General features: G+C 45.7%; 1 protein-coding gene across 1 annotated transcript in view; it reads right to left on the bottom strand.

Moving 5' to 3' along the window:
- Positions 1-24658, bottom strand: part of LOC144479944 (transmembrane protease serine 5-like) — a 55939-nt gene that overhangs the window by 11128 nt on the left and 20153 nt on the right. Inside the window, exons 4-9 of the mRNA XM_078199023.1 lie at positions 11616-11732; positions 10651-10786; positions 6633-6746; positions 4196-4239; positions 1404-1566; positions 51-229 (exon numbers count right to left, since the gene is read on the bottom strand). Coding sequence (XP_078055149.1) covers positions 51-229; positions 1404-1566; positions 4196-4239; positions 6633-6746; positions 10651-10786; positions 11616-11732 — 753 coding nt within the window. The remainder of the gene's footprint in view (positions 1-50; positions 230-1403; positions 1567-4195; positions 4240-6632; positions 6747-10650; positions 10787-11615; positions 11733-24658) is intronic.

The raw sequence follows: 24658 nt of genomic DNA, 5'->3' as shown, positions 1-24658 counted from the left end.
GAGGAATCCATTGTCGAGATTCTGACTGAGGTTTAACAAAACGTTCATACTTGAAAATTCAATCGGTTTCTTTAGCTTCATGAGGGCGATGTCGTAGTCGTGAGTGTCGGCATTGTAGTTTCTGCTGTAGATGATTTTCTCAACCGCGTAGCTGGTCACGCCGCTGAACAGAATGAGCTGTCGGTCCAGAATCCCAGCATATACGAGCCAACTGTAAGCATGTGGTGACCTGCAGCAGAAAGATACTATTAGTTGTCCTGTAGTTCCAGAAACTCCCGCAGCTCGTGGTAAAATGCCTCAAGGTTCTTCACAGAAACGATTATCAAACAAGATTTGACGCCAAGGCACATTATGAAATATTAACATATGGGACAAAAACCTTGGTTGAAGAGGTAGATTTTTATCCTTGATCTCATAGAACAAGGAGGTGGAGAGATTTAAGGGGGGAATTCCAGAGCTTAGGACCTCTACAGCTGAAGACCTTTGGTGGAACAATGGACCAAATTTGATTTGATTTGATTTTGATTTGATTTATTATTGTCACATGTATTAAGATACAGTGAAAAGTTTTGTTTTTTGTGCGCTATACAGACAAAGCATACTGTTCATAGAGAAGAAAACGAGAGAGTGCAGAATGTAGTGTTACAGTCATAGCTCGGGTGTAGAGAAAGATCAACTTAATGCAAGGTAAGTCCATTCAAAAGTCTGACGGCAGCAGGGAAGAAGCTGTTCTTGAGTCGGTTGGTACGTGACCTCAGACTTTTGTATCTTTTTCCCAAAGGAAGAAGGTGGAAGAGAGAATGTCCGGGGTGCGTGGGGTCCTTAATTATGCTGGCTGCTTTGCCGAGGCAGCAGGAAGTGCAGACAGAGTCAACAAATGAGAGGCTGGTTTGACAGGGGCAATAAGGGCAGCATGGTGGAACAGTGGTTAGCACTGGTGCCCTTCAGCACCAGGGATCCGGGTTTGATTCCCGACTTGGGTCACTGTCTGTGCGGAGTCTGCGCATTCTCCCTGGGTCTGCATGGATTTCCTCCGGATGCTCCAGTTTCCTCCCACAGTCTGAAAGGCGTGCTGGTTAGGTGCATTGGCCATGCTTAATTCTCCCTCTGTGTAACTGAACAGGCATCGGAGTGTGGCGACAAGGGGATTTTCACAGTAACTTCATTGCCGTGTTAATGTAGGCCTACTTGTGACACTAATAAATAAACTTTACAGCAGTATGATCTGGAGCCTCGAGTGACAAGAATTAGCTGTCTCCATTATGACCAGGAAGAGTAGTTCAGCCATCAGAACCCTAAATCATCAAACCCACTCCAGAACATGCATTAAAATGTAAATATTCCACAAAACACTATTTAATTTTTATCACCCATGCATCAAGTAGAACCAAAGGTTGACGTACCTGTGTACACAGTGTGCTGCAGTTATGACCCAGTAATGGTCTATGATGGAGCCTCCACACACATGCTTGTAGTTATTGTACAATGTGACCTGCCAGGGCCAGCTCCCCATTTCGGCTTCCTTTCCCCCAACTATCATGAAAAAGTCGTGCTTCTCCCCACAGTCTTCATGTTGAGAAAGAGCAAGGGAAAGATTAGAAAAACGTGCATTGGTATAACCCTTCACACAACGGAGTGACACCTCAAAGGACTTAATGATTAATTAAGCACTTTTGAAGTGCAGTCCCTGTTGTATTTTAGAAAATGGGGCAACCACGTGGCGTGCAGAAAGCGTGGGTTTCCTCCGGGTGCTCCAGTTTCCTCCCACACTCCAAAGATGTGCGTGTTAGGTTGGTTGGCTGTGGTAAATTGCCCCTTAGTGTCAGGGGGACTAGCAGGGTAAATACATGGGGTTACGGGGATAGGGCCTGGGTGGGATTGTTGTTGGTGCAGGCTCGATGGGCCAAATTGGCTTCTTCTGCACTGTAGGGATCCTGTGATTAAATTAAATGTGTCTGGCTGCAGCAGAATAGTTTAACAAGCAAATGTAAAAAGAACTGAACCGTTGGGAGTCCTTGGGCGGGTTTTCTTGGCTACACTCGCCTCAAGCCTGGGAACTACAGGCCAGTGAGCCTCATATCATTGCTGGTAAGTTGTTGGAAGGTATTTTGAGAGACAGGATCTACAGACATTTAGAGACGCAAGGATTGATTACGGACAGCATGGCTTTGTGGGTGGAAAATCATGTCTCACAAATTTGATTGAGTTTTTTGAAGGGGTAACCAAGAACATAGATGTGGGCAGTGCAGTTGATGTTGTCGATATGGACTTTAGCAAGGCCTTTGACAAGGTACCGCATGGCAGGTTGTTGCAGAAGGTTAAATCTCAGGGGATCCAGGGTGAGGTAGCTAAATGGATACAAAGTTGGCTTGATGACAGAAGCTAGAAGGTGGTTGTAGAGAGTTGTTTTTCAAACAGGAGGCCTGTGACCAGTGGTGTGCCTCAGGGATCAGTGTTGGGTCCACTGTTATTTATCATTTATATCAGTGATTTGGATGAGAATATAGGAGGCATGGTTAGTAAGTTTGCAGATGACACCAAGATTTGTGGCATAGTGGACAGTGAAGGAGGTTATCTCAAATTGTAATGGGATCTTGATCAATTGGGCCAGTGGGCTGACGAATAGCAGATAAATGCGAGGAAATGCATTTGGTAGATTGAACCAGGGCAGGACTTACTCAGTTAATGGTAGGGCATTGGGGAGAGTTACAGAACAAAGAGATCTAGGGGTACAGGTTCATTGCTCCTTGAATGTGGAGTTACAGGTCTCACAACACCAGGTTAAAGTCCAACAGGTTTATTTGGTAGCAAATACCATAAGCTTTCGGTGTTCACCCCAGTCCAACGCCGGCATCTCCACATCATGAGTTACAGGTGGACAGAGTGGTGAAGAAGACATTCAGAATGCTTGGTTTCATTGGTCAGAACATTGAATACAGGAGTTGGGATGTCTTGTTGAAGTTGTACAAGACATTGGTAAGGCCACACTTGGAATACCGTGTACAGTTCTGGTCACCCTATTATAGAAAGGATATTATTAAACTAGAAAGAGTGCAGAAGAGATTTACTAGGATGCTACCAGGACTTGATGGTTTGAGTTATAAGGAGAGGCTGAATAGACTGGGGCATTTTTCTCTGGAGCATAGAAGGCTGAGGGGTGATCTTATAAAGGTCTATAAAATAATGAGGGGCATAGATCAGTTAGATAGTCAATATCTTTTCCCAAAGGTAGGGGAGTCTAAAATTAGAGGGCATAGGTTTAAGGTGAGAGGGGAGAGACACAAAAGGGTCCAGAGGGGCAATTTTTTCACACAGAGGGTGGTGAGTGTCTGGAACAAGCTGCCAGAGGTAGTAGTAGAGGTGGGTACAATTTTGTCCTTTAAAAAGCGTTTATACAGTTACATGGGTTAGACTGGTATAGAGGGATATGGGCCAAATATGGGCAATTGGGACTCGTTTAGGGGTTTTTAAAAAAAGGGCAGCATGGATAAGTTGGGCCGAAGGGCCTATTTCCATGCTGTAAACCTCTATGACTCTAAGACTGGAAATCCTCGCCTGAGAGCAACATGGCTTTGCATGGCCCGCCGAATTTTCTGTCCTGCCCACTGTAATTCCCATGGCACAGTAAGAAGTCTCACAACACCAGGTTAAAGTCCAACAGGTTTATTTGGTAGCAAATACCATAAGCTTTCGGAGCACAGCTCCTTCGTCAGATGGAGTGGATATCTGTTCTCCAACAGTGCACAGACACAGAAATCAAGTTACAGAATATTGTAACTTGATTTCTGTGTCTGTGCACTGTTGGAGAACAGATATCCACTCCATCTGACGAAGGAGCTGTGCTCCGAAAGCTTATGGTATTTGCTACCAAATAAACCTGTTGGACTTTAACCTGGTGTTGTGAGACTTCTTACTGTGCTTACCCCAGTCCAACGCCGGCATCTCCACATCATGATTCCCATGGCAGGCAGGACAGGAAAATTCCTCCCCTTGTTACACTGAGGTCACCATGATAGATTTTAATCCAACAGTGATGAAGGAACAGCCAATATTTGTTGAATTCAGCGAGGTGTGTGACTTACAGAAAAATTGGAACGTTGCCAGAGCGGAGGGACATGGCCCACGTTTCCCAGTTCGGGAACAATGAACTGAAACAATGTCTATGAAACTTTCTATTTTGAACAACTGCACTCACCAGAGCATTTCAGTTTGATTACTTTTCCAGATGCACAACTGGCCCTAGAGAAAGAAACAAGAAGAATCCATCTTCAGTAAGATGCAGGGAGGATTGCAAATACCTGTCGCCAAAGGGAGTTAACAAGTAAGTGTCAGGCTGTTCTGTTGATTCAGGCTGACGCTAACAAGAGTGTTGTTGGGAAGAACGGAAGATTTTGCATTGGCATGCCACCTTTTACAGCCTCAGGACTTCCTAAAGCACTTTGCAACCAATTTTTGAAGTGTAGTCACTGTTGTCAAGAATGCAGCGTGGGAACCAATCTGTCCAAACCCCTGCAAACCCCTGCAAACAACGATTTGATACATAGAATAGACTCCAGTTCATAGAATCAACAGTGCAGAAGGAGGCCGTTTGGCCCATCGAGCCTGCACCGACAACAATCCCACCCAAGTCCTATTCTATCCCCATAACCTCACATCTTTACCCCCCTCCTAATTCTCCTGACATTAAGGGGCAATTTATCATGGTCAATCAACCTAACCTGCACATCTTTGGAGTGTGGGAGGAAACCAGAGCACCCAGAGGAAACCCACGTAGACACGGGGAGAACATGCAAACTCTACACAGGCAGTGACCGAGGCTGGAATTGAACCTGGGTCCCTGGCGCTGTGAGGCAGCAGTGCTAACCACTGTGCCAACATGCCGCCTACCTGTTAGACTGTGTTTTTGTGATGTGGGTAAATATTGGCCAGGTGAGCTCTCCTGCTCATCTTCACACGAGCCATATCTTATATTAAATGAAAGGGCCTGGAGGGGTGGAAGGGGGTATTGTCTTATTTTTAACATCCCATCTGAGAGACAGTACCTCTGACAGTGCAGCATTTCTGCTGTATAGCACTGGAGACTCAACCTAGATTTTGTGTTCGAGTCTGTGAAGGGGGGACATGAGCTGACTCCAAGGCAAGAGCACTACTCACTGAACCACAGAAGGTGCCTGTGATAGAGTAGCCAGCACAATTACACAGGACTGACAAGTGAGTTGCACCCTCCAGACACATTCAGTGAATGGACAACCGATTGTAACAGCTGATCTATTTGTCAATTTTCAATCATACACTCCTGTGGACTTTCTACCAGAGGAATTGGGAGTATTTAAGATCATTGTCCAGTAAAATGTTGGGACCCCAAAGAGAGATTTTCAAAGGACTCCCACAAGGCAAATATTTCTCAGCGCTAGTTGAAGAGGAACCGTCCATCACAATATCCTGGCCAACTTTCCTTCAATGACCAAAATAAACCTCAGTTTATTTCGCTGTTCACTGTTGATGAGATGTTAAATGGTTGTCAAATTTTCCTGCTTGATGTTCGCTACAATCTGAAAATAATTAATTAGCACATTGGGACATGAGAATGTGCTACATGAAGTGTGACTTCACCTTGCTTCATCAGTAATTTGCTTCCTTGAGGTGTAGTTTTGGATGCACTCTGACTCCCTTCGACCTGCCTGATCTACTCTCCTGGTTCAGACTTCACCGTCCCATCAGGAATTGCCCGTGCCTTCCAGTCAATTTCCCTTCTGAAAGCCATGATTCAATCTGCCTCCAGCACATTCTCAGGCAGTTCACCCTCATTGCTCACTGTGTGAAAACACTTTCCCCCATGACTCCTTTCATTCTTTTGCCAATCATTTTAAATGTGTGCTTTGGTTCTCCACCCTTCTGTCACTGGGAATAGTTAATCTCTCAGCCTAGAGCTCTCATGATTATGAAGAGCTTTATCAAATTTTTTTTATTCATTCATCAGACATGGGCGTCGCTGGCTGGCCAGGATTTATTGCCCATCCCTAGTTGCCCAAGGGCAGTTGAGAATCAACCATATTGCTGTGGCTCTGGAGTCACATGTGGGCCAGACCGGGTAAGGATGACGGATTTCCATCCCGAAAGGACATTAGTGAACCAGATGGGTTTTTCCGACAATCAACAATGGTTTCATGGTCATCCTTGGATTCTTAATTCCAGATATTTTTTAAAATTGAATTCAAATTTCACCATCTGCTGTGTTGGGATTTGAACACAGTAAGAGTTTTAACAACCCAGGTCTCCAGGGCATGAGCTGAGTTTCTGGATTAATAGTCTAGCAATAGTACCACTGGGCCATCACCCCCCGATGAATGAAAGGCTCTCCTCACATGAGAGCCTTTTCATCTCTAAGTAGAATAACCCCAGCTTCTCCAAAGGCCCAGGAGGCAAGATGGCAACAAGCCACGAGATAAGGGCAAGGCGTCACAGGGAGCAACAAGGGTTGGACGTGAGCAGAAAAAAAAGTGGCTGAGCACAAAGAAAAGGGGACATGTCCTCTCTCTGTCCAACCCCAAAAATCTATCCATGTAAGTGAAGTCCCCCATCCCAGGAACGAGTATAACTAAATTTACACACATCTGGGGGAAGATGCAAACCTGTAGCTCCAAATCTTTTCAAAATTCTTGTCCTGTCGCCCAGTGATTTCCGCGAATCCTTGTGTGTAATTGGATCCAATCTCACTGATACTGATGACGCTGAAATTCTGGTACCTGCAAAATAAACCACAACTCTTTGGATTGATGTTCCATCTTCTGGAGTTTATTTAATCCCTGTTCATTTAAAATATCAGTAACCACAGCGGCTTAAAAACAGGCACCAGCACTGGAAATAACAACCCCCAACGCCACCTGATAATTCCTTCATTTGCAACACTGATGGCAAAAGCTGCCCCTCACGGACTGGCCTATTCCGCATCAGCAGAAATAAACCATATGCAGCTACCCCATTGCCAATGGATTTCATTTACTGAGATATAGATAGGGTGGCGAGAAAGTCAATTTACAACCAAAATTCACCGACAACCCGTCAACACTATTTCTCACCCTCTGGCTGAGATTTGTGTTTAAAGCTAATTCATTCATGTCACAAATAGGCTTCTATTACTCTGCAATGACGTAACTGTGAAAATCCCCTAGTCGCCACACTCTGGCACTCCGGGGCAGCACGGTGGCACAGTGGTTAGCATTGCTGCCTCACAGCGCCAGGGACCCAGGTTTGATTCCCATCTTGGGTCACTGTCTGTGTGGAGTTTGCACGTTCACCCCGTATCTGCGTGGGTTTCCTCCGGGTGCTCTGGTTTCCTCCCACAGTCCAAAGATGTGCGGGTTAGGTGAATTGGCCATGCTGAATTTTCTCTCAGTGTTCCCGAACAGGTACTGAAGTGTGGCGACTAGGGGATTTTCACAGTAACTTCATTGAAGTGTGAATGTAAGCCCACTTGTGACTAACAAATAAACTTTAACTTTACTGTTTGGGTACAGCATAATTAAGGACCCCATGCGCCCCGGACATTCTCTTTTCCACCTTCTTCCATTGTGAAAAAGATACAGAAGTCTGACTCAGCCGACTCAAGAACAGCTTCTTCCCTGCTGCCATCATTACCTTGCATTAAATTGATCTTTCTCTACACCCTAGCTATGACTGTAACACTATATTCTGCACTCGCTCATTTCCTTCTCTAGAACGGTATGCTTTGTCTGTATAGCACGCAAGAAACAATACTTTTCACTATAATACTGATACATGTGACAATAATAAATCAAATCAAATCACTGAGGGAGAATTTAGCGTGGCCAATGCACCCTAACCAGCACGTCTTTCGGATTGTGGGAGGAAACCGGAGCACCCGGAGGAAACCCATGCAGACACGGGGAGAACGTGCAGACTCCACACAGACAGTGACCCAAGCTGGGAATTGAACCCCGATCCCTGGCACTGTGAGGCAGCAGTGCTAACCACTTGTGCCGCCGTGCCGCCCAGGGTACAACACTTCGCACGGGGGCAAATCAACTTTCCATTCTGATTGGAATCTTTTTTAACTACTTAGTTTTTGAAAAGTGAGAGCGAAGTTTCTGGACCTTTCTGTGTTTAACATTTGAAGTGTCTGCGATGAGATTGGGGGTGTGATGGGCACCAGCTGTGATAGTTTCTCACTAAGCTGCTAAATAAACCACAATGTCACGCTTTGCTAAGTTGTGAAGTTGAAGTGTTGCAGGCTGTCTAGTCACTGGTGGCTTCTCTTTTGTAATTTGGTGATCTCTGTGGAATCTTGCTAAAGTACAATGTCAATTAAGCCATGTTATTCTGCATATTACACACCACAGGCTGTGCATTATACACCAGTTTATATTTCTATAGCATCTTTAACATAGTTAAACTTCTCAAGGTGTTTCATCATAGCATTATAAAGCAAAATTAGACATTGAACCTCATGAAGCCATATTAAGGCAGGTGACCAAAAAGTAGGTTAAGTAGGCAAGTGTTAAACATAGAAGATAGGAGCAGGAGGAGGCCATTCGGCCCTTCCAGCCTGCTCCACCATTCATCACGATCATGGCTGATCATCCAACTCAACAGCCTAATCCTGCTTTCTCCCCATAACCTTTGATCCCATTCGCCCCAAGTGCTATATCCAGCCGCCTCTTGAATACATTCAATGTTTTGTCATCAACTACTTCCTGTGGTAATGAATTCCACAGGCTCACCACTCTCTGGATGAAGAAATGTCTCCTCACCTCCGTCCTAAATGGTCTACCCTGAATCCTCAGACTGTGACCCATGGTTCTGGACTCCCCCACCATCGGGAATATCCTCCCTGCATCTACCCCGTCTAGTCCTGTTAGAATTTTATAAGTCTCTATGAGATCCTCCCTCATTCGTCTGAACACCAGCAAAAACAATCCTAACCTAGTCAATCTCTCCTCATACATCAGTCCCGCCATCCCCGGAATCAGCCTGGTAAACCTTCTCTGTACTCCTTCGAGAGCAAGAACATCCTTCCTCAGAAAAGGAGACCAAAACTGCACACAATACTCTAGGTGTGGCCTCACCAAAGCCTTGTATAATTGCAACAACACACGTACTCAAAACCTCTCGCAATGAAGGACAACATACCATTTGCCTTCTTTACCGCCTGCTGCACCTGCATGCTTACCTTCATTGACTGGTGCACAAGGACACCCAGGTCCCACTGCACACTCCCCTCTCCCAATTTACAGCCATTCAGGTAGTAATCTGCCTTCTTGTTTTTGCTTCCAAAGTAAATAACCTCACATATAAGGAATTAAAGAACGTTAGGGAATGTCTTCAAGTATGAATGAGAGTTCTTGAGGCATAGAGGATTAGGAAGGAAATTCTTGAGCTTAGGGACCAGGCAGCCAAAGACACAACCCCTTGTTGAAGTGATTGAAATTGGGGGTGGTGGGGGGGGGGGGGGGCTGTTCAAATGGTCAGAATTAGAAGATTGCAGAAATCTCAGAGGCTTATGGGGCTTGAGGAGATCACAGAGGTAGCGACAGAAAAAGCCTTGAATGCATTTTAAAAGAAGAAAGAGATTTTTTTTCAAATCAAGGTATTGTTTAACCAGGAGACAGTGTACAATCAGGGAGCACAGGGGTGATAGGTGCAAGGGGCTTAGTGTGAATTAGGACATGGGCAGTAGAGCTTTGGAGAATTTTACAAAGGGTAGAATGAGGGAGGCCAGCCGAAGGTGCTTTAGAATAGTCGAGTGTAGAGAAAACAAGAGCATGGGTGAGAGATTCTGCAGCAGATGATCGGAGACAGCGGTGAAGTCGAGGTGAGCGCAGGTGATCCCTTGTCATTGCGTGGACACATGGTTGAATTAGTTCCTACGATGCAATATTCTGTACACACCATCCATGTTGGACATAACACTCCTGAGTCTGTTTATTCATCCTTTATATAATAATTTTCAAAGCATCACTTACTACAAATTATTGATTATTCTGCTTCTAACATCCTGCAGCCTGAATATCATCCTGCAATGATGGGACAGATTATTCCCTTCTATTTCACACTCTGTAGTTCTGACAGGAGTCTGTTGGAGGCCAGAACAAGGCTAAGAACCTGATAAGCTGACCTTGTCCAGTCTCTGTTTGACCCTCACTGTGGCACGGGGCCTGGTCATAGGGACAGGGACCTCCTGGCTTTGGGAGTTCCTGGGACTTTCAGAGGAACCTGTTGATGACCTGTGGAGGTTTGCCTGATTAGCCCATGTGGTGAACCATAGATGGTTACCACTATGGGTACTGAACCATAGATGGTCATCACTATGGGTACTTGTACATATGTTACTCTTGTTACTGTTGGGGTTAGGGTTGGGGTGTTCCACCTGTTGGCATTGTTCTGTGGTACACTCCGGTTGGCTCCGCCTTCCTATAGGAGTATAAAGGTCACTGCACTTCCGAGTGACCCTTTAGTCTGGGATTGTATTGTTAAGCAGTATGCTCTATTCTTGTTGCTAATAAAAGCCTCCCGAGTGAATTAATCGCGCATCAGCCCAGTTGTATCTCCAACGGGAATGTGGAGGGGATAGCGCGAGTTTAAAATGTTCTTATTGTGCAGTAGTGTATCAAGCAAACAATCACAGCCTACTTGATATGTCCCATGTATCTGCATATCAGTGTAGCCAGCGAGGTGTTCCACTTCTCCTCACACACAGGCAGCCATACTTGCCACGACTGGTGACGTATCTCCAGTAAAGAATTCTCACTGTTAATCCTGAAAGAGACTGATCACAAATCAATGAAAGTCAAAGCAGATTTCGCTCCGTGCCGCCAATAGATTCCTCTTCAAATTCATCTCTACATTCCAAAGGAATACTGAGAGTATCTTCTCAGGAACAGGCCAAAACCAGGAGCAGACTAACACCAGGAGCAGACTAATACCAGGAGCAGACTAACACCAGGAGCAAGCTTACACCAGGAGCAGACTAAATTCAGGATTAGACTAAATCCAGGATCAACTAACACCAGGGACAGACAGACACCAGGTGCAAGCTTACACCAGGAGCAGACTAACACCAGGAGCAAATTTACACCAGGAGCAAACACCAGGAACAGTCTAACACCAGGAGCAAGCTTACACCAGGAGCAGACTAAATTCAGGATTAGACTAAATCCAGAATCAACTAACCAGGAACAGACTAACACCAGGAGCAAGCTTACACCAGGAGCAGACTAATACCAGGAATATTTAGGCACCAGGAGCAAGCTAAGAGCAGGAGTAGACTATATCCAGGATCAGAATAAAACCAGGAGCGGACTAAATTCAGGAGCACACTAACTCCGAGAGTGGAGTTACATCCGGAGCAGACTAAATCAGGATCAGACTAACACCAGAATCAGACTACCATCAGGACCAGGCTAACATTGAGAGCAGGGTAACTCCAAGGCTTTTTAAATATCAGCTGTTTCTCGTCATTCAAGTGTAGAAAGAGAATCATTAACTGAAATATCGACAGCTATCAGGAATAGACAAACTATCTCCAGTCCAGTGAACCTTCATTTTGTGTTTACAAGTAATACCTAAGACTACAGAAACGATAAGAAAACACCAACCTGTGCTTGATGTTGTGTTGTTAATATATACGTCGGTCTCATTGCAGCGAGTTGTTGGTGCGTTGCCTCCAGCTGGGATTGAGGTTTTATTTTCAATCGGTCTCTCCAAATGTCTCACTAATGTCAAAAAAAAAGGAAAGACAGCTTGTTGGGATAGTGTCTCCATGTCTCACTGCTCATGGGCATTCCCATAATCAGAAAATGAGGAAGATAAAATATATCGGATGATAATAATGTTTCTATGTTGACTTATTGGCCTATCAGACATTGCGTGGATTTTTTTTTCTCCCCTATATCTCTGACAACGTCCCTCAAACAGCAATGAGGTAATGATCAGATCACCTGTTTCAATGTTAGTTGAGGAATAAGGTTAGATTACAAAAGCTGAGAGGTCATGTTGGAGTTGTACAGAACTTTGGTGAGGCCACAGCTGGAGCACTGTGTGCAGTTCTGGTCGCCACGTTATAGGAAGGATGTGATTGCACTGGAGGGGGTGCAGAGGAGATTCACCAGGATGCTGCCTGGGATGGAACATTTAAGTTATGAAGGGAGGTTGAATAGGCTTGGGTTGTTTTCGTTGGAGCAGAGAAGACCGAGGGGCGACCTGATCGAGGTGTTCAAGATTATGAGGGGCATGGACAGAATGGATAGGGAACAGCTGTTCCCCTTAGTTGAGGGGTCAGTTACGGGGGGACATAAGTTAAAAGTGAGGGGTGGGAGGTTTAGGGGAATTTGAGGAAAACCTTTTTCACCCAGAGGGTGGTGATGGTCTGGAATGCGCTGCCTGGGAGGGTGGTGGAGGCGGGATGCCTCACATCCTTTAAAAAGTACCTGGATGAGCACTTGGCACGCCATAACATTCAAGGCTACGGGCCAAGTGCTGTCAAGTGGGATTAGGTGGGCAGGTCAGGGCCTTTCATGCGTCGGTGCAGACTCGATGGGCCGAAGAGCCTCTTCTGCGCTGTGGTATTCTGTGATTCTGTGAATAAAGATTGTCCAGGACTGTTTGTCTTTGAATAGTGCCTCGGGAACTTTAACTTCCACCTGACAGGGCTCTAGTTTAATATGATATCTAACAAATACTACTTCCAATAATGCAGCTCTTCCTCAGTGCTGCACTGGAATGTTGGGCTTAGATTTTGTGCTCAAGTCTCCAGTGTGCCACCCACCGAATCACTGCTGGGACCTCAGGTTCGAGGATGACTTGTTTCCACTCCGGGGAAGTGGAGGAGGGCGCAGTGGTTCTGCAGTGACTGAGTAGACCAACCCTGGAGCTCCAGAGTCTGCCACGGGTGGGGGAGGTGGTGCTTGAAGAGGTGGGTGGGTAGGTGGAACATTCTAGATTCTGCGCTCTCTTTCCATTTTTTGTGCCTGCTCTCCAAATCCTCAGCTTAGTAACGCTCGAGGTGATTGGCACATTCATGGATGCTTCTTCTCCAGTTTGTGTGTTCCAGGCAAGCGAATCCCATGAGGGTGGTGAATATCCGGAATGAGCTGCCAGAGATAGTAGTAGAGGCGGGTACAATTTTGTCTTTTAAAAAGCATTTGGACAGTTGCATGGGTAAGATGGGTATCGAGGGATATGGGCCAAACGCGGGCAGCTGGGACTAGCTTAGTGGTAAAAATTGGGTGGCATGGACAAGTTGGGCCAAAGGGCCTGTTTCCATATTGTAAACCTCTATGACTCTATGTGTCGATGGGGCTGTTGCACTTATTGATGGAGGCTATCAGAGTGTCCTTGTCATGTTTCCTCTGCCCTCAAGCTCAGAGTACAGCACTTGTTTAGGGAATTTTGTGTCGGGCATACAGCCAATGTTGTCCATCCATCTCAACTGGTCGAGGGTGACCAGTGCCTTGATGTTGGGGATATTGGCCTGGGAGATAATGGACTTGTTGGCATGCCTATCCTGCCAGTGGATTTGTGGAGTGTTAGTGATATCTCTCCCAGGATTTGAGGTGTCTGCTGTACATTGCCCTTGCTTCTGATGCATACAGGAGGGCGGAGACCACGGCTGCTCTGTAGACCATGAGCTCGGTGCTGGATTTGAGGTCTCGGTCTTCCAACACTGTTCCTCAGACATCTGCAGACTGCACTGGCGCGTTGGAGTTGCACTGGCGCGTTGGAGTTGGTGCTAGATTTCACCACTCATGTCTGCTCGTGCCGAGAGGAGGCTCCCGAGGTATGGGAAAGATCTACATTGTCAAGGGGCTCACCATGGATCTTGATGGTCATTGGGAGGGGAGGTGAGGGCACTGTTGTGTGGCAGGAGGAAGTTGGTGGTGAATCCTTGTTTTCCGGATGTTTAGTCTGAGGCCCATTCTCTCATGTGCCTTGGTGACTGCGCGGCAATGGTTTGTAGCTCGGCCTCTGAGTGTGCGCACATGTGGGCATCATATGCACACTGCAGCTTGGTGACTGAGGTTGGGGTGGTCTTGGTTCTGGCCTGGAGGTGTCGGAGGTTGAACAGTTTCCTGCTTCCTCTGTAGATTAGCTCAACTCTGGAGGGGAGCTTCAAGGTGATGGGGTGGAGTGTTGCAGCAAGGAAAATGGTCAAGAGAGTTGGTGCAAAGATGCGACCCTGCCTCGCGCCAGTTTGCAGTCGCCTTGGGCCTGTGATGGTTCCGTTGGTGAGAGTGACGGCTTGCATGTCATTGTGGAGCAGGCAGTGGGTGGTGATGACTTTCTGTGGGCAACAAAACCTGAGGAACATCAAATTGCTCTGTGGTCTGCATGGTCAGGGTGGTATTGATCCATTATGACTGAGCTAAACGGCTAGAATAGAAATCAGCCAGAGTTCCTCTGAAGATGAGTCAGATGGACTGAAAATATTGGGTGGGATTTTCAACTCCCTCCGTAGCATGTTTTGCGATGGCATTGGAGGACCGCCATTGCTTGGTGGCAGAATCTTCCCCTCCTGCCCCTGTCAACAGGAGTTCCTGTTGTTTAACATCTCCACTACCGGGGAATCACTATCGGTAGGGCTGGGTGACCCCACTGGCGGGAATGGCCGAATAATCCCACCCATTAACTTGGTTTCTCTCTACACAGACGCTGCCAGACCTGCTGAGTTTTTCCAACATTTTTGGTTTGTCTTTCAGGGTTCCTCCTCTTCTTGACTGAGAGGGGAGGTGATGGCCTAATGGTATTATCGCTCGACTATTAATTCAGAAACTCAGCTAATGTTCTGGGGCTCTGGGTTCGAATCCCGCCACAGCAGATGGTGGAATTTGAATTCAATAAAAATTGTCTGGAATTAAGAATGACGATGAAACCATTGTCGATTGTTGGAAAAGCCCATCTGGTTCACTAATGTTCTTTAGGGAAGGAAATCTGCTGTCCTTATCTGGTCTGGCCTACATGTGACTCCAGAGCCACAGCAATGTGGTTGACTCTCAACTGCCCACTGAAATGGCCTAGCAAGCCACTTAGTCCAAGGGCAACTAGGGATGGGCAACAAATGCTGGCCCAGCCAGCGACGCCCATGTCCCACAAATGAATTAAAAAAAACTTCTGTTGGGCAATGTATATTCTTCCTGAAGAATGGATATTTGAGTGGGAGCCAATTGAATAGTTCAGTACAAAGCAATTGTTTAATTGACAGCCTTTCCACCACCATAAACATTGATTCCCTTCAGCACTGACACAGCGGCTGCAGTGTGCATTATACACCCAGGACGCACTGTTGCAACTCACTAAAAGCCCAGTCTGCAGGTACAACAGGTGATCAAGAAGGCAAATGGGATGTTGGCCTATATTGCGAAGGGCATAGAATATAAAAGCAGGGATGTCTTGATGCACCTGTACAGGGCATTGGTGAGGCCGCAGCTGGAATACTGTGTGCAGTATTGGTCCCCTTATATGAGGAAGGATATATTGGCATTGGAGGGAGTGCAGAGAAGGTTCACCAGGTTGATACCGGAGATGAGGGGTTTGGATTATGAGGAGAGGCTGAGGAGATTGGGTTTGTACTCGTTGGAGTTTAGAAGGATGAGGGGGGATCTTATGGAGACTTATAAGATAATGCGGGGGCTGGATAGGGTGGAGGCGGAGAGATTCTTTCCACTTAGTAAGGAAGTTAAAACTAGAGGACACAGCCTCAAAATAAAGGGGGGTCGGTTTAAGACAGAGTTGAGGAGGAACTTCTTCTCCCAGAGGGTGGTGAATCTCTGGAATTCTCTGCCCACTGAGGTGGTGGAGGCTACCTCGCTGAATATGTTTAAAGCGCGGATGGATGGATTCCTGATCGGTAAGGGAATTAAGGGTTATGGGGATCAGGCGGGTAAGTGGTACTGATCCACGTCAGATCAGCCATGATCTTATTGAATGGCGGGGCAGGCTCGAGGGGCTAGATGGCCTACTCCTGCTCCTATTTCTTATGTTCTTATGTTCTTACTAGGGTTCCATTGACAGCACTTTCCAAACTCCAGACTTCTACCACCTAGAAGGACAGGACAATAGTGGCATGGGAACACCACCACCTGTAAGTCAAACACATCCTGACTGGAATCCAACGAGGAAAAATAAACAAGGAAATACTGGTCCAAACTGGTCTAGTATACATGAAAATGCAACACCAATAAAAACTGGGAAATAAGAATACTGGTCCAAACTGCTTTTTTTCCTATTGGGTTCGCTTATCATCACTGGGTCACAATCCTAGAATTCTATCCTGAACAACACACGGACTGTGATGGTTGAAGAAGGCAGCTCACCACCACCTTCACAAGGGCAATTAAGATGGGCAATAAATGGTGACCTTGTTATCGTCACCACATCACATGAATAAATACATTGAAGAAAAGGTACCTGTAATGACTTTAATCAGGCAATTGAGGTGGGCCTGTTAGAATGTGAGCTCCCTGATTAAGGACCAAATTGATGGGCCAATCAGGGAGCCTCTTGCTTTGTATTTAACCAGGAGTGCCAGTTTCTCTGGGACTCCGAGTGTAGACTGCTAACTGAAAGCACGCTGTCAGACTTGTAAATAAAGGGATTTTGATGAAGGGACTTCTGCCTCTGAGGACTTATTGCAGTGCCCCAGAAAATGCTAGTACCTCCAGGAGGGTGTGGCAGGATTTGGGGGAAAATACTGATCCAGATGAATTTTATTAGGAGTCAAACACTGTGGTATAATTCTGTGTACAAACACTCCTTCACATTAGTCATCTAATGAAGGGAGTGTGTGACATTTAAGTTTCGTTGATGTTAACATTGATGTTGCATCATTCAAAGGTGAAGCTTTGAATTCCTTTGCCAATCCTTTGTGAAGTCCTAAACTTGGGCACTTTTAAATAAGATAATTGAAGACCTTTGCTCGGTGTACCTTTTTACTTGATTATTTTTGGATTCTTACTCACAATTAAATAAAACTTGATAGCTGAAACTCAGTTTGAGCTGATACTACAAGCACATTCTTCCTGTTTGCCCTCAGGGTGAGCCACACGCTGGGAAATATAAATATGCAATTGATCTCTTTCAGAAGTAAGGATATTTCTTGGGTTGAAAAATTCACCAGGTTTTTCCCTGTAAAATCACAAACCCGTTTCCTGCGCGTTTTCTTGGTTCCTCTGTTGGTTCTGAGCCAGAGGTAGTGGATTCGCACCCTGTACACGGTCTACATTGACACTTCATAAGAACATAAGAAATAGGAGCAGGAGTAGGCCATCTAGCCCCTCGAGCCTGCCCCGCCATTCAATAAGATCATGGCTGATCTGACGTGGATCAGTACCACTTACCCGCCTGATCCCCATAACCCTTAATTCCCTTACCGCTCAGGAATCCATCCATCCGCGCTTTAAACATATTCAGCGAGGTAGCCTCCACCACCTCAGTGGGCAGAGAATTCCAGAGATTCACCACCCTCTGGGAGAAGAAGTTCCTCCTCAACTCTGTCTTAAACCGACCCCCCTTTATTTTGAGGCTGTGTCCTCTAGTTTTAACTTCCTTACTAAGTGGAAAGAATCTCTCCGCCTCCACCCTATCCAGCCCCCGCATTATCTTATAAGTCTCCATAAGATCCCCCCTCATCCTTCTAAACTCCAACGAGTACAAACCCAATCTCCTCAGCCTCTCCTCATAATCCAAACCCCTCATCTCCGGTATCAACCTGGTGAACCTTCTCTGCACTCCCTCCATGCCAATATATCCTTCCTCATATAAGGGGACCAATACTGCACACAGTATTCCAGCTGCGGCCTCACCAATGCCCTGTACAGGTGCATCAAGACATCCCTGCTTTTATATTCTATGCCCTTCGCAATATAGGCCAACATCCCATTTGCCTTCTTGATCACCTGTTGTACCTGCAGACTGGGCTTTTGCATCTCATGCACAAGGACCCCCAGGTCCCTGTGCACGGTAGCATGTTTTAATTTGTTTCCATTGAGATAGTAATCCCATTTGTTATTATTTCCTCCAAAGTGTATAACCTCGCATTTCTCAACGTTATACTCCATTTGCCATATCCTCGCCCACTCACTCAGCCTGTCCAAATCTCTCTGCAGATCTTCTCCGTCCTCCACACGATTCACTTTTCCACTTATCTTTGTGTCGTCTGCAAACTTCGTTACCCTACACTCCGTCCCCTCCTCCAGATCATCTATATAAATGGTAAATAGTTGCGGCCCGAGTACCGATCCCTGTGGCACGCCACTAGTTACCTTCCTCCAACCGGAAAAACACCCATTTATTCCGACTCTTTGCTTCCTGTCGGATAGCCAGTCCCCAATCCACTTTAACACACTACCCCCAACTCCGTGTGCCCTAGTCTTCTTCAGCAGCCTTTTATGGGGCACCTTATCAAACGCCTTTTGGAAATCCAAAAACACCGCATCCACCGGTTCTCCTCCATCAACCGCCCTAGTCACATCTTCATAAAAATCCAACATGTTCGTCAAGCACGACTTTCCCCTCATGAATCCATGCTGCGTCTGATTGATCGAACCATTTCTATCCAGATGCCCTGCTATCTCCTCTTTAATAATGGATTCCAGCATTTTCCCTACTACAGACGTTAAGCTGACCGGCCTATAGTTACCCGCCTTTTGTCTCCTTCCTTTTTTAAACAGCGGCGTAACATTAGCCGTTTTCCAATCAACCGGCACTACCCCAGAATGCAACGAGTTTTGATAAATAATCACTAACGCATCCACTATTACCTCTGACATTTCTTTCAATACCCTGGGATGCATTCCATCTGGACCCGGGGACTTGTCCACCTTCAGTCCCATTAGTCTACCCAGCACTGCCTCTCTGGTAACATTAATCGTATTAAGTATTTCTCCTGCTGCCAACCCTCTATCGTTAATATTTGGCAAACTATTTGTGTCCTCCACCGTGAAGACCGACACAAAAAACTTATTTAAAGACTCAGCCATATCCTCATTTCCCACTATTAACTCCCCCCTCTCGTCCTCCAAGGGTCCAACATTCACTCTAGCCACTCTATTCCTTTTTATATATTTATAAAAACTTTTACTATCATTTTTTATATTAATTGCTAGCCTAGCTTCATAGTCTATCCTTCCTTTCTTTATCGCTTTCTTAGTCTCTCTTTGTTGTTTCTTAAATTTTTCCCAATCACTTGTTTCTCCACTATTTTTGGCCACTCTGTACGCAGCTGTTTTTATTTTAATACTCTCCTTTATTTCCTTCGTTATCCACGGCTGGTTCTCCCTTTTCTTACAATCCTTGTTTTTTGCTGGAATATATTTTTGCTGAGAACTGAAAAGGATCTCCTTAAAAATCCTCCACTGTTCCTCAGCTATCCTACCTGCCAGCCTGCTCTCCCCCAGTCTACCTTAGCCAATTCATCCCTCATCCTATCATATTTCCCTCTGTTCAAACAGAGGACACTGATTTGGGACCAAACTTTCTCCTCTTCCATCTGAATCAGAAATTCGACCATATTGTGGTCACTAGACCCAAGAGGGTCCTTCACAATAAGATCCTTAATTCTACCTACCTCGTTACACAATACCAGATCCAAAATAGCTCGTTCCCTCGTCGGTTCCGTAACATGCTGTTCAAGGAAACTATCCCGACAGCATTCTAAGAACTCTTCCTCCATTCCACCCTTACCGACTTGAGTCTGCCAGTCAATGTGCATGTTGAAGTCCCCCATGATTATTGCCGTTCCGTTTTTACACGCATCCCTTATCTGCTTGTTTATAGCCCTCCCTACCTCAACATTATTATTTGGGGGCCTATATACCACACCTACTAGTGTCTTTCTCCCTCTACTATTCCTCATCTCTACCCATAATGATTCCACGTTTTGTTCCTCAGAGCCTATGTCATCCCTCAGCACTACCCTGATATTATCTCTTATTAATAGCGCGACCCCACCACCTTTTCCTTCCTGTCTATTCTTCCTAAACGCCTGATACCCCTGGATATTCATCTCCCAGTCCTGGTCACCTTTCAGCCACGTTTCTGTAATGGCCACTAGATCGTACCCACTTGTGCTGATTTGCACCATCAACTCATTTACCTTGTTCCGAATGCTTCGTGCATTCAGGCAAAGTGTCCTTATTCCAGCTTTTATCCGGACCCGCTTCAGTGCAGTTCCTGATAGGCTTCTGCCTTTTTGAGGTTTGGTCTATTGCGGTAGATGTTAAACTGTGGCTTTTTCCCTTGGTTCTACTTGAAGGAGATTAATGAGCCTTCCTGCTCCCAAAGTCAGACAGCATCCCTCCCCTAACCAAGAACAAAATGGGGTCAATATTGCCTTTATGTGAGATGAAGATACAGGTGACAACAAATCACCAGCCAGGTTACATCTCTTTTGTAAAAGATTGCTTGTAAGTGTCGCTGGTGAGACCAAATTTGGTGTCCCCCGTGATTGCCTTTGAGAATGTGGTGGTGAGCCCCCTTCTTGAATTGTCATCCATGTGATGTAGGTACATCCACAGTGCTGATAGGGAGTTCAAGGATTATGACCCAGTGACAGTGAAAAACATTGGTATAGTTCCAAGTCAGGATAGTTTAAAAAAAATTCATTCCTGGTTTGAGGACCTCGCTGTCTAGGCCAGCATTTATTGCCCATCCCTAATTGCCCTTGAGAAAGTGGTGGTGAGCCACGTTCTTGAACTGCGGCAGTCCCTGTGCTGTAGATACACCCACAGTGCTGATGGAAGGGAGTTCCAGGATTTTGACCCAGTGACAGTGAAGGAATGACAATATATTTCCACGTCAGGATGGTGAGTGACTTGGAGGGGAACTTCCATGTGGTGGTGCTCCCATGGTGTTTTGTCCTGGATGGTGTCAAGCTTCTTGTGTGTTGTTGGAGCTACACTCATGCAGGCAAGAGATGATTATTTCATCACTCTCTTGACTTGTGCCTTGTAAATGGTGGAAAGTTTTGGGGAGTCACGAGGTGAGTTGCTCGCTGCAGGATTCCCAGCCTCTGACCTGATCTTGTAGACACAGTATTTATATGACTAGTCCAGTTCAATTTCTGGTCAATGGTGACCCCCAAGATGCTGATAGTGAGGAATTCAGTGATGGTAATGTCATTCAAAGTCAAGGGATGACGGTTGGATTCTCTCTTGTTGGAGATGGCCATTGCCTGACACTTGTGTGGCATGTTAGTTGCCACTTGTCAACCCAAGCCTGGATATGGTCTGGTAGTACTTCAGTATCTGAAGAGCTGCGAATGGTGCTGAACAGTGTCTTGGAGGGGAACTTGGGACTGTTGGCGATCCCATGCTCTGAATTATTTGTCTTGGTGGTAGGTGTCGTGAGATTGGAAAGTGTTTGTGATGACTTTAACCAGGTAATTGAGGTTGGCCTACTTGCGTATGAACTCCCTGATTGAGAACTCAGGCTGTGGACAACTTGCAACGCATGCTAGCTATTCGTCATTATGCTTCGTGTGTACCATTGTAGTTAAATGTAATTAACATGATTATTTGTTGATCGCTAAATGTAATCTTTGTAACTTGTAATGTACTTTTGCACCTGCATTTTGTCCTGTTTTGTAATAAAAAGGGTTCACTGATTGATTCCTAATTGATGGCCCAATCAAGGAGCCCCATGTCCTGTATTTAAACAGGAGTGTCAGTCTCTCTGGGCTCCTGACGCAGATAGCACACTGTGAGCACTCTGTATGGTATGGTAGCACAGTGGTTAGCACTGCTGCTTCACAGCTCCAGGGTCCCGGGTTCGATTCCCGGCTTGGGTCACTGTCTGTGTGGAGTTTGCACATTCTCCTCGTGTCTGCGTGGGTTTACTCCGGGTGCTCCGGTTTCCTCCCACAGTCCAAAGATGTGCAGGTTAGGTTGATTGGCCAGGTTAAAAATTGCCCCTTAGTGTCCTGGGATGTGTAGGTTAAAGGGATTAGCGGGTAAAATATGTGGGGGTAGGGCCTGGGTGGGATTGTGGTCGGTGCAGACTCGATGGGCCGAATGGCCTCCTTCTGCACTGTAGGGTTTCTATGATACAAATTATCTATGATGGTGGAATCTTGTAGATAAAGGAACTTTGGTGACGGGACTTACGCTTCCGTGAATTTATTACAGAGTTGTCACAAGAGGCTTGGAGAGTGGTTGCAGAGGCTGATTTTTGTCTGTGACAACCACATCCCATGGATGAATAAATTAAACAATCTTAAATTTGAGCCTTGTTTCTGTTTTTTGATTTTTGCATTTTTAGGTCTCCATTTGAAACTGACAATCAGTGACCTAGACTAAGCTAAGAAGTGGCTGCTTTTGGCCAATACATCTCTCAACAACTAACATAGAGCGCTTCGCTCCTACATGGTGCAGTGTTCATTTGTATTCTCTCTGGTTGTGGTTTTGTTTTTGTTACTTCAGAAATATTATGGAACTGAGAGGGAGTCAAGTTTAATTTGAACTAACCCGGGCTAATGCTATCAACATTAACCCAACATTGACCAATGTGGCTTGCATCGGTGGGGAACACTTAAAGCATTTTATTGGATTGGAGAAAGGTCACATCTTATAGAACAAAATAGGTGTGAGGAACTCTGTCTGACACAAACTGGTTCATACTAGCTCCTTAATCATTTAAAATTGGGGATGGGTAGGTTTTGGCTAGCTGGAGGCCCAGGTGGATGGGTGAAGCTAAGGTCCAGATCAGTTGCGGTGTCATTAACTGACAGAAAAGAATAAATGGGCTGAATGGCCTCTTTCTACATTCCTGTGTGTAATTGATCTGGACCCAGTTAACTGGTTTATGTGGGGAAACTGCAGAAGAAACTCAAGGCTCCAGTAACCTGTATTTTTATTTTTTCTTAATAAACACCCAGCATTTATTGGCCATCTTGAGTTGCCCTTGAGAAGGTGGTGGTTGTAATAAGTCTTCGAAGGCGGAAGTCCCTTCTCCAGAATCCCTTTATTTACAATTCCAACAGCAGTGCACAGAGTGCTAGCAGTCAGCAGTCGACCTTCGGGGTGTGCCAAAGGAACTGACACTCCCGGTTAAATACAAGGGAAAGACTCTCTGATTGACCCATCAATTGACTCCTTAATCATAGCTCATATTCCAATGGCCTGATTGAAGTCATTACAGTGGTGAGCTGCCTTCTTGAAAAGCTGCAGTCCACTTGCTGTGGGTTAATCCATAATGCTGTTAGGGAGGGAATTCCAGGATTTTGACCCAGCGACTGCGAAGGAATGGTGATATATTACCAAGTCAGGATGGTGAGTGGCTTGGAGGGAACTTGCAGGTGGTGGTGTTCCTATATATCTTGTCTTTCTAGATAGAAGTGGCTGTGGGTTTGGAAGGTGCTGTCTAAGGATCTTTGGTGAATTATTCAACCATTTAACCCTGACTCTGGTGGTGCCATGTATCCAACGCTGTGAGGGGATACCTGACATGGAACCCTGAACGAGAAAGGTAATAACACTATCTCACTTATATTACAGTGCTGCTGGTCTCTGAGATACTCTCAGTGGCCATGCTGTAACATAAATACAGCACATTACACAGGCCTGTAAGGTAATGAAAGAATTTGATTTGGTCAATGGATAGAAATGGGGCAGCACGGTGGCACATTGGCTACCATTGCTGCCTCACAGTGCCAGGGACCTGGGTTCAATTCCCGGCTTTGGTCACCGTCTGTGTGAAGTTTGCACATTCTCCCCATGTCTGCGTGAGTTTCCTCCAGATGCTCCAGTTTCCTCCCACACTCCAAAGATGTGCGAGTTAGGTTGATTGGCCATGCTAAATTGCCCCTTAGTGTCAGGAGGTTAGTAGGGTTAATAAGTAGGGCTATGGGGATGGGAGCTGGGTGGGATTGTGGTCGGTGCAGACTCATTGGGCCGAATGGCCTCCTTCTGCACTGCAGGGATTCTATGCAAATATATGTATTTGTGGAGGAAATCTATTGTAGAGGTTTTAAAGCCACTAATCATTGCATTGGAAAATTCAAGAGCAGGTTTTGACCCAAAGAATCGTCAGAATGCAGCATGCGCTACCACAGATGGTAAATATCATAGGTACATTTAAAGGGAACTCAGATGGGCGGCACAGTGGCACAATGGTTAGCACTACTACGTCACAGCGCCAAGGGGAACTAGCTAGGATAAATGCATGGGGTTATGGGAATAGGGCTTGGGTGGGATTGTGATCGGTGTAGATCTGATGGACTGAATGGCCTCCTTCTGCGCTCTAGGGTTCTATGAGGGAGAAACAAAATGGAAGGAGTGAAATGAAGTAAAGTGGGAGGAGCTCACGAGGTGTCCAAGCGCCAGTACAGACTGGCTGGGCTGAAGGGTCTTTTGCTGTGCTGCACACTTGATGTAACACCTTAACAAATGGAAAAAGTCCTGAAGCAATTTCCTTTTCTCATCTGGAAGAAGCTAGTGTCAGTGTGAAAGTGAGGAAGAAATTCTGTTGGAATTCTCAAAGGCTGCACTGGGTGTGGGAGCTTTGATGGGAATATTTATCCTTGTTTATTGCGTGATAGTTGGGTAGGAATGAGAATATTGAAACTTCTGCCTCACCTTTTGTTGTAGATCATCTGACTGCAGTCATTAAGCTAAGCCTTTAAGTGGCAAAAGAACAAAACTAAAAGACA

The sequence above is a fragment of the Mustelus asterias genome, chromosome 27, assembly GCF_964213995.1.
Source record: "Mustelus asterias chromosome 27, sMusAst1.hap1.1, whole genome shotgun sequence".
Taxonomy (NCBI): domain Eukaryota; kingdom Metazoa; phylum Chordata; class Chondrichthyes; order Carcharhiniformes; family Triakidae; genus Mustelus; species Mustelus asterias.
This window is presented reverse-complemented; position numbering and strand designations above follow the sequence as displayed.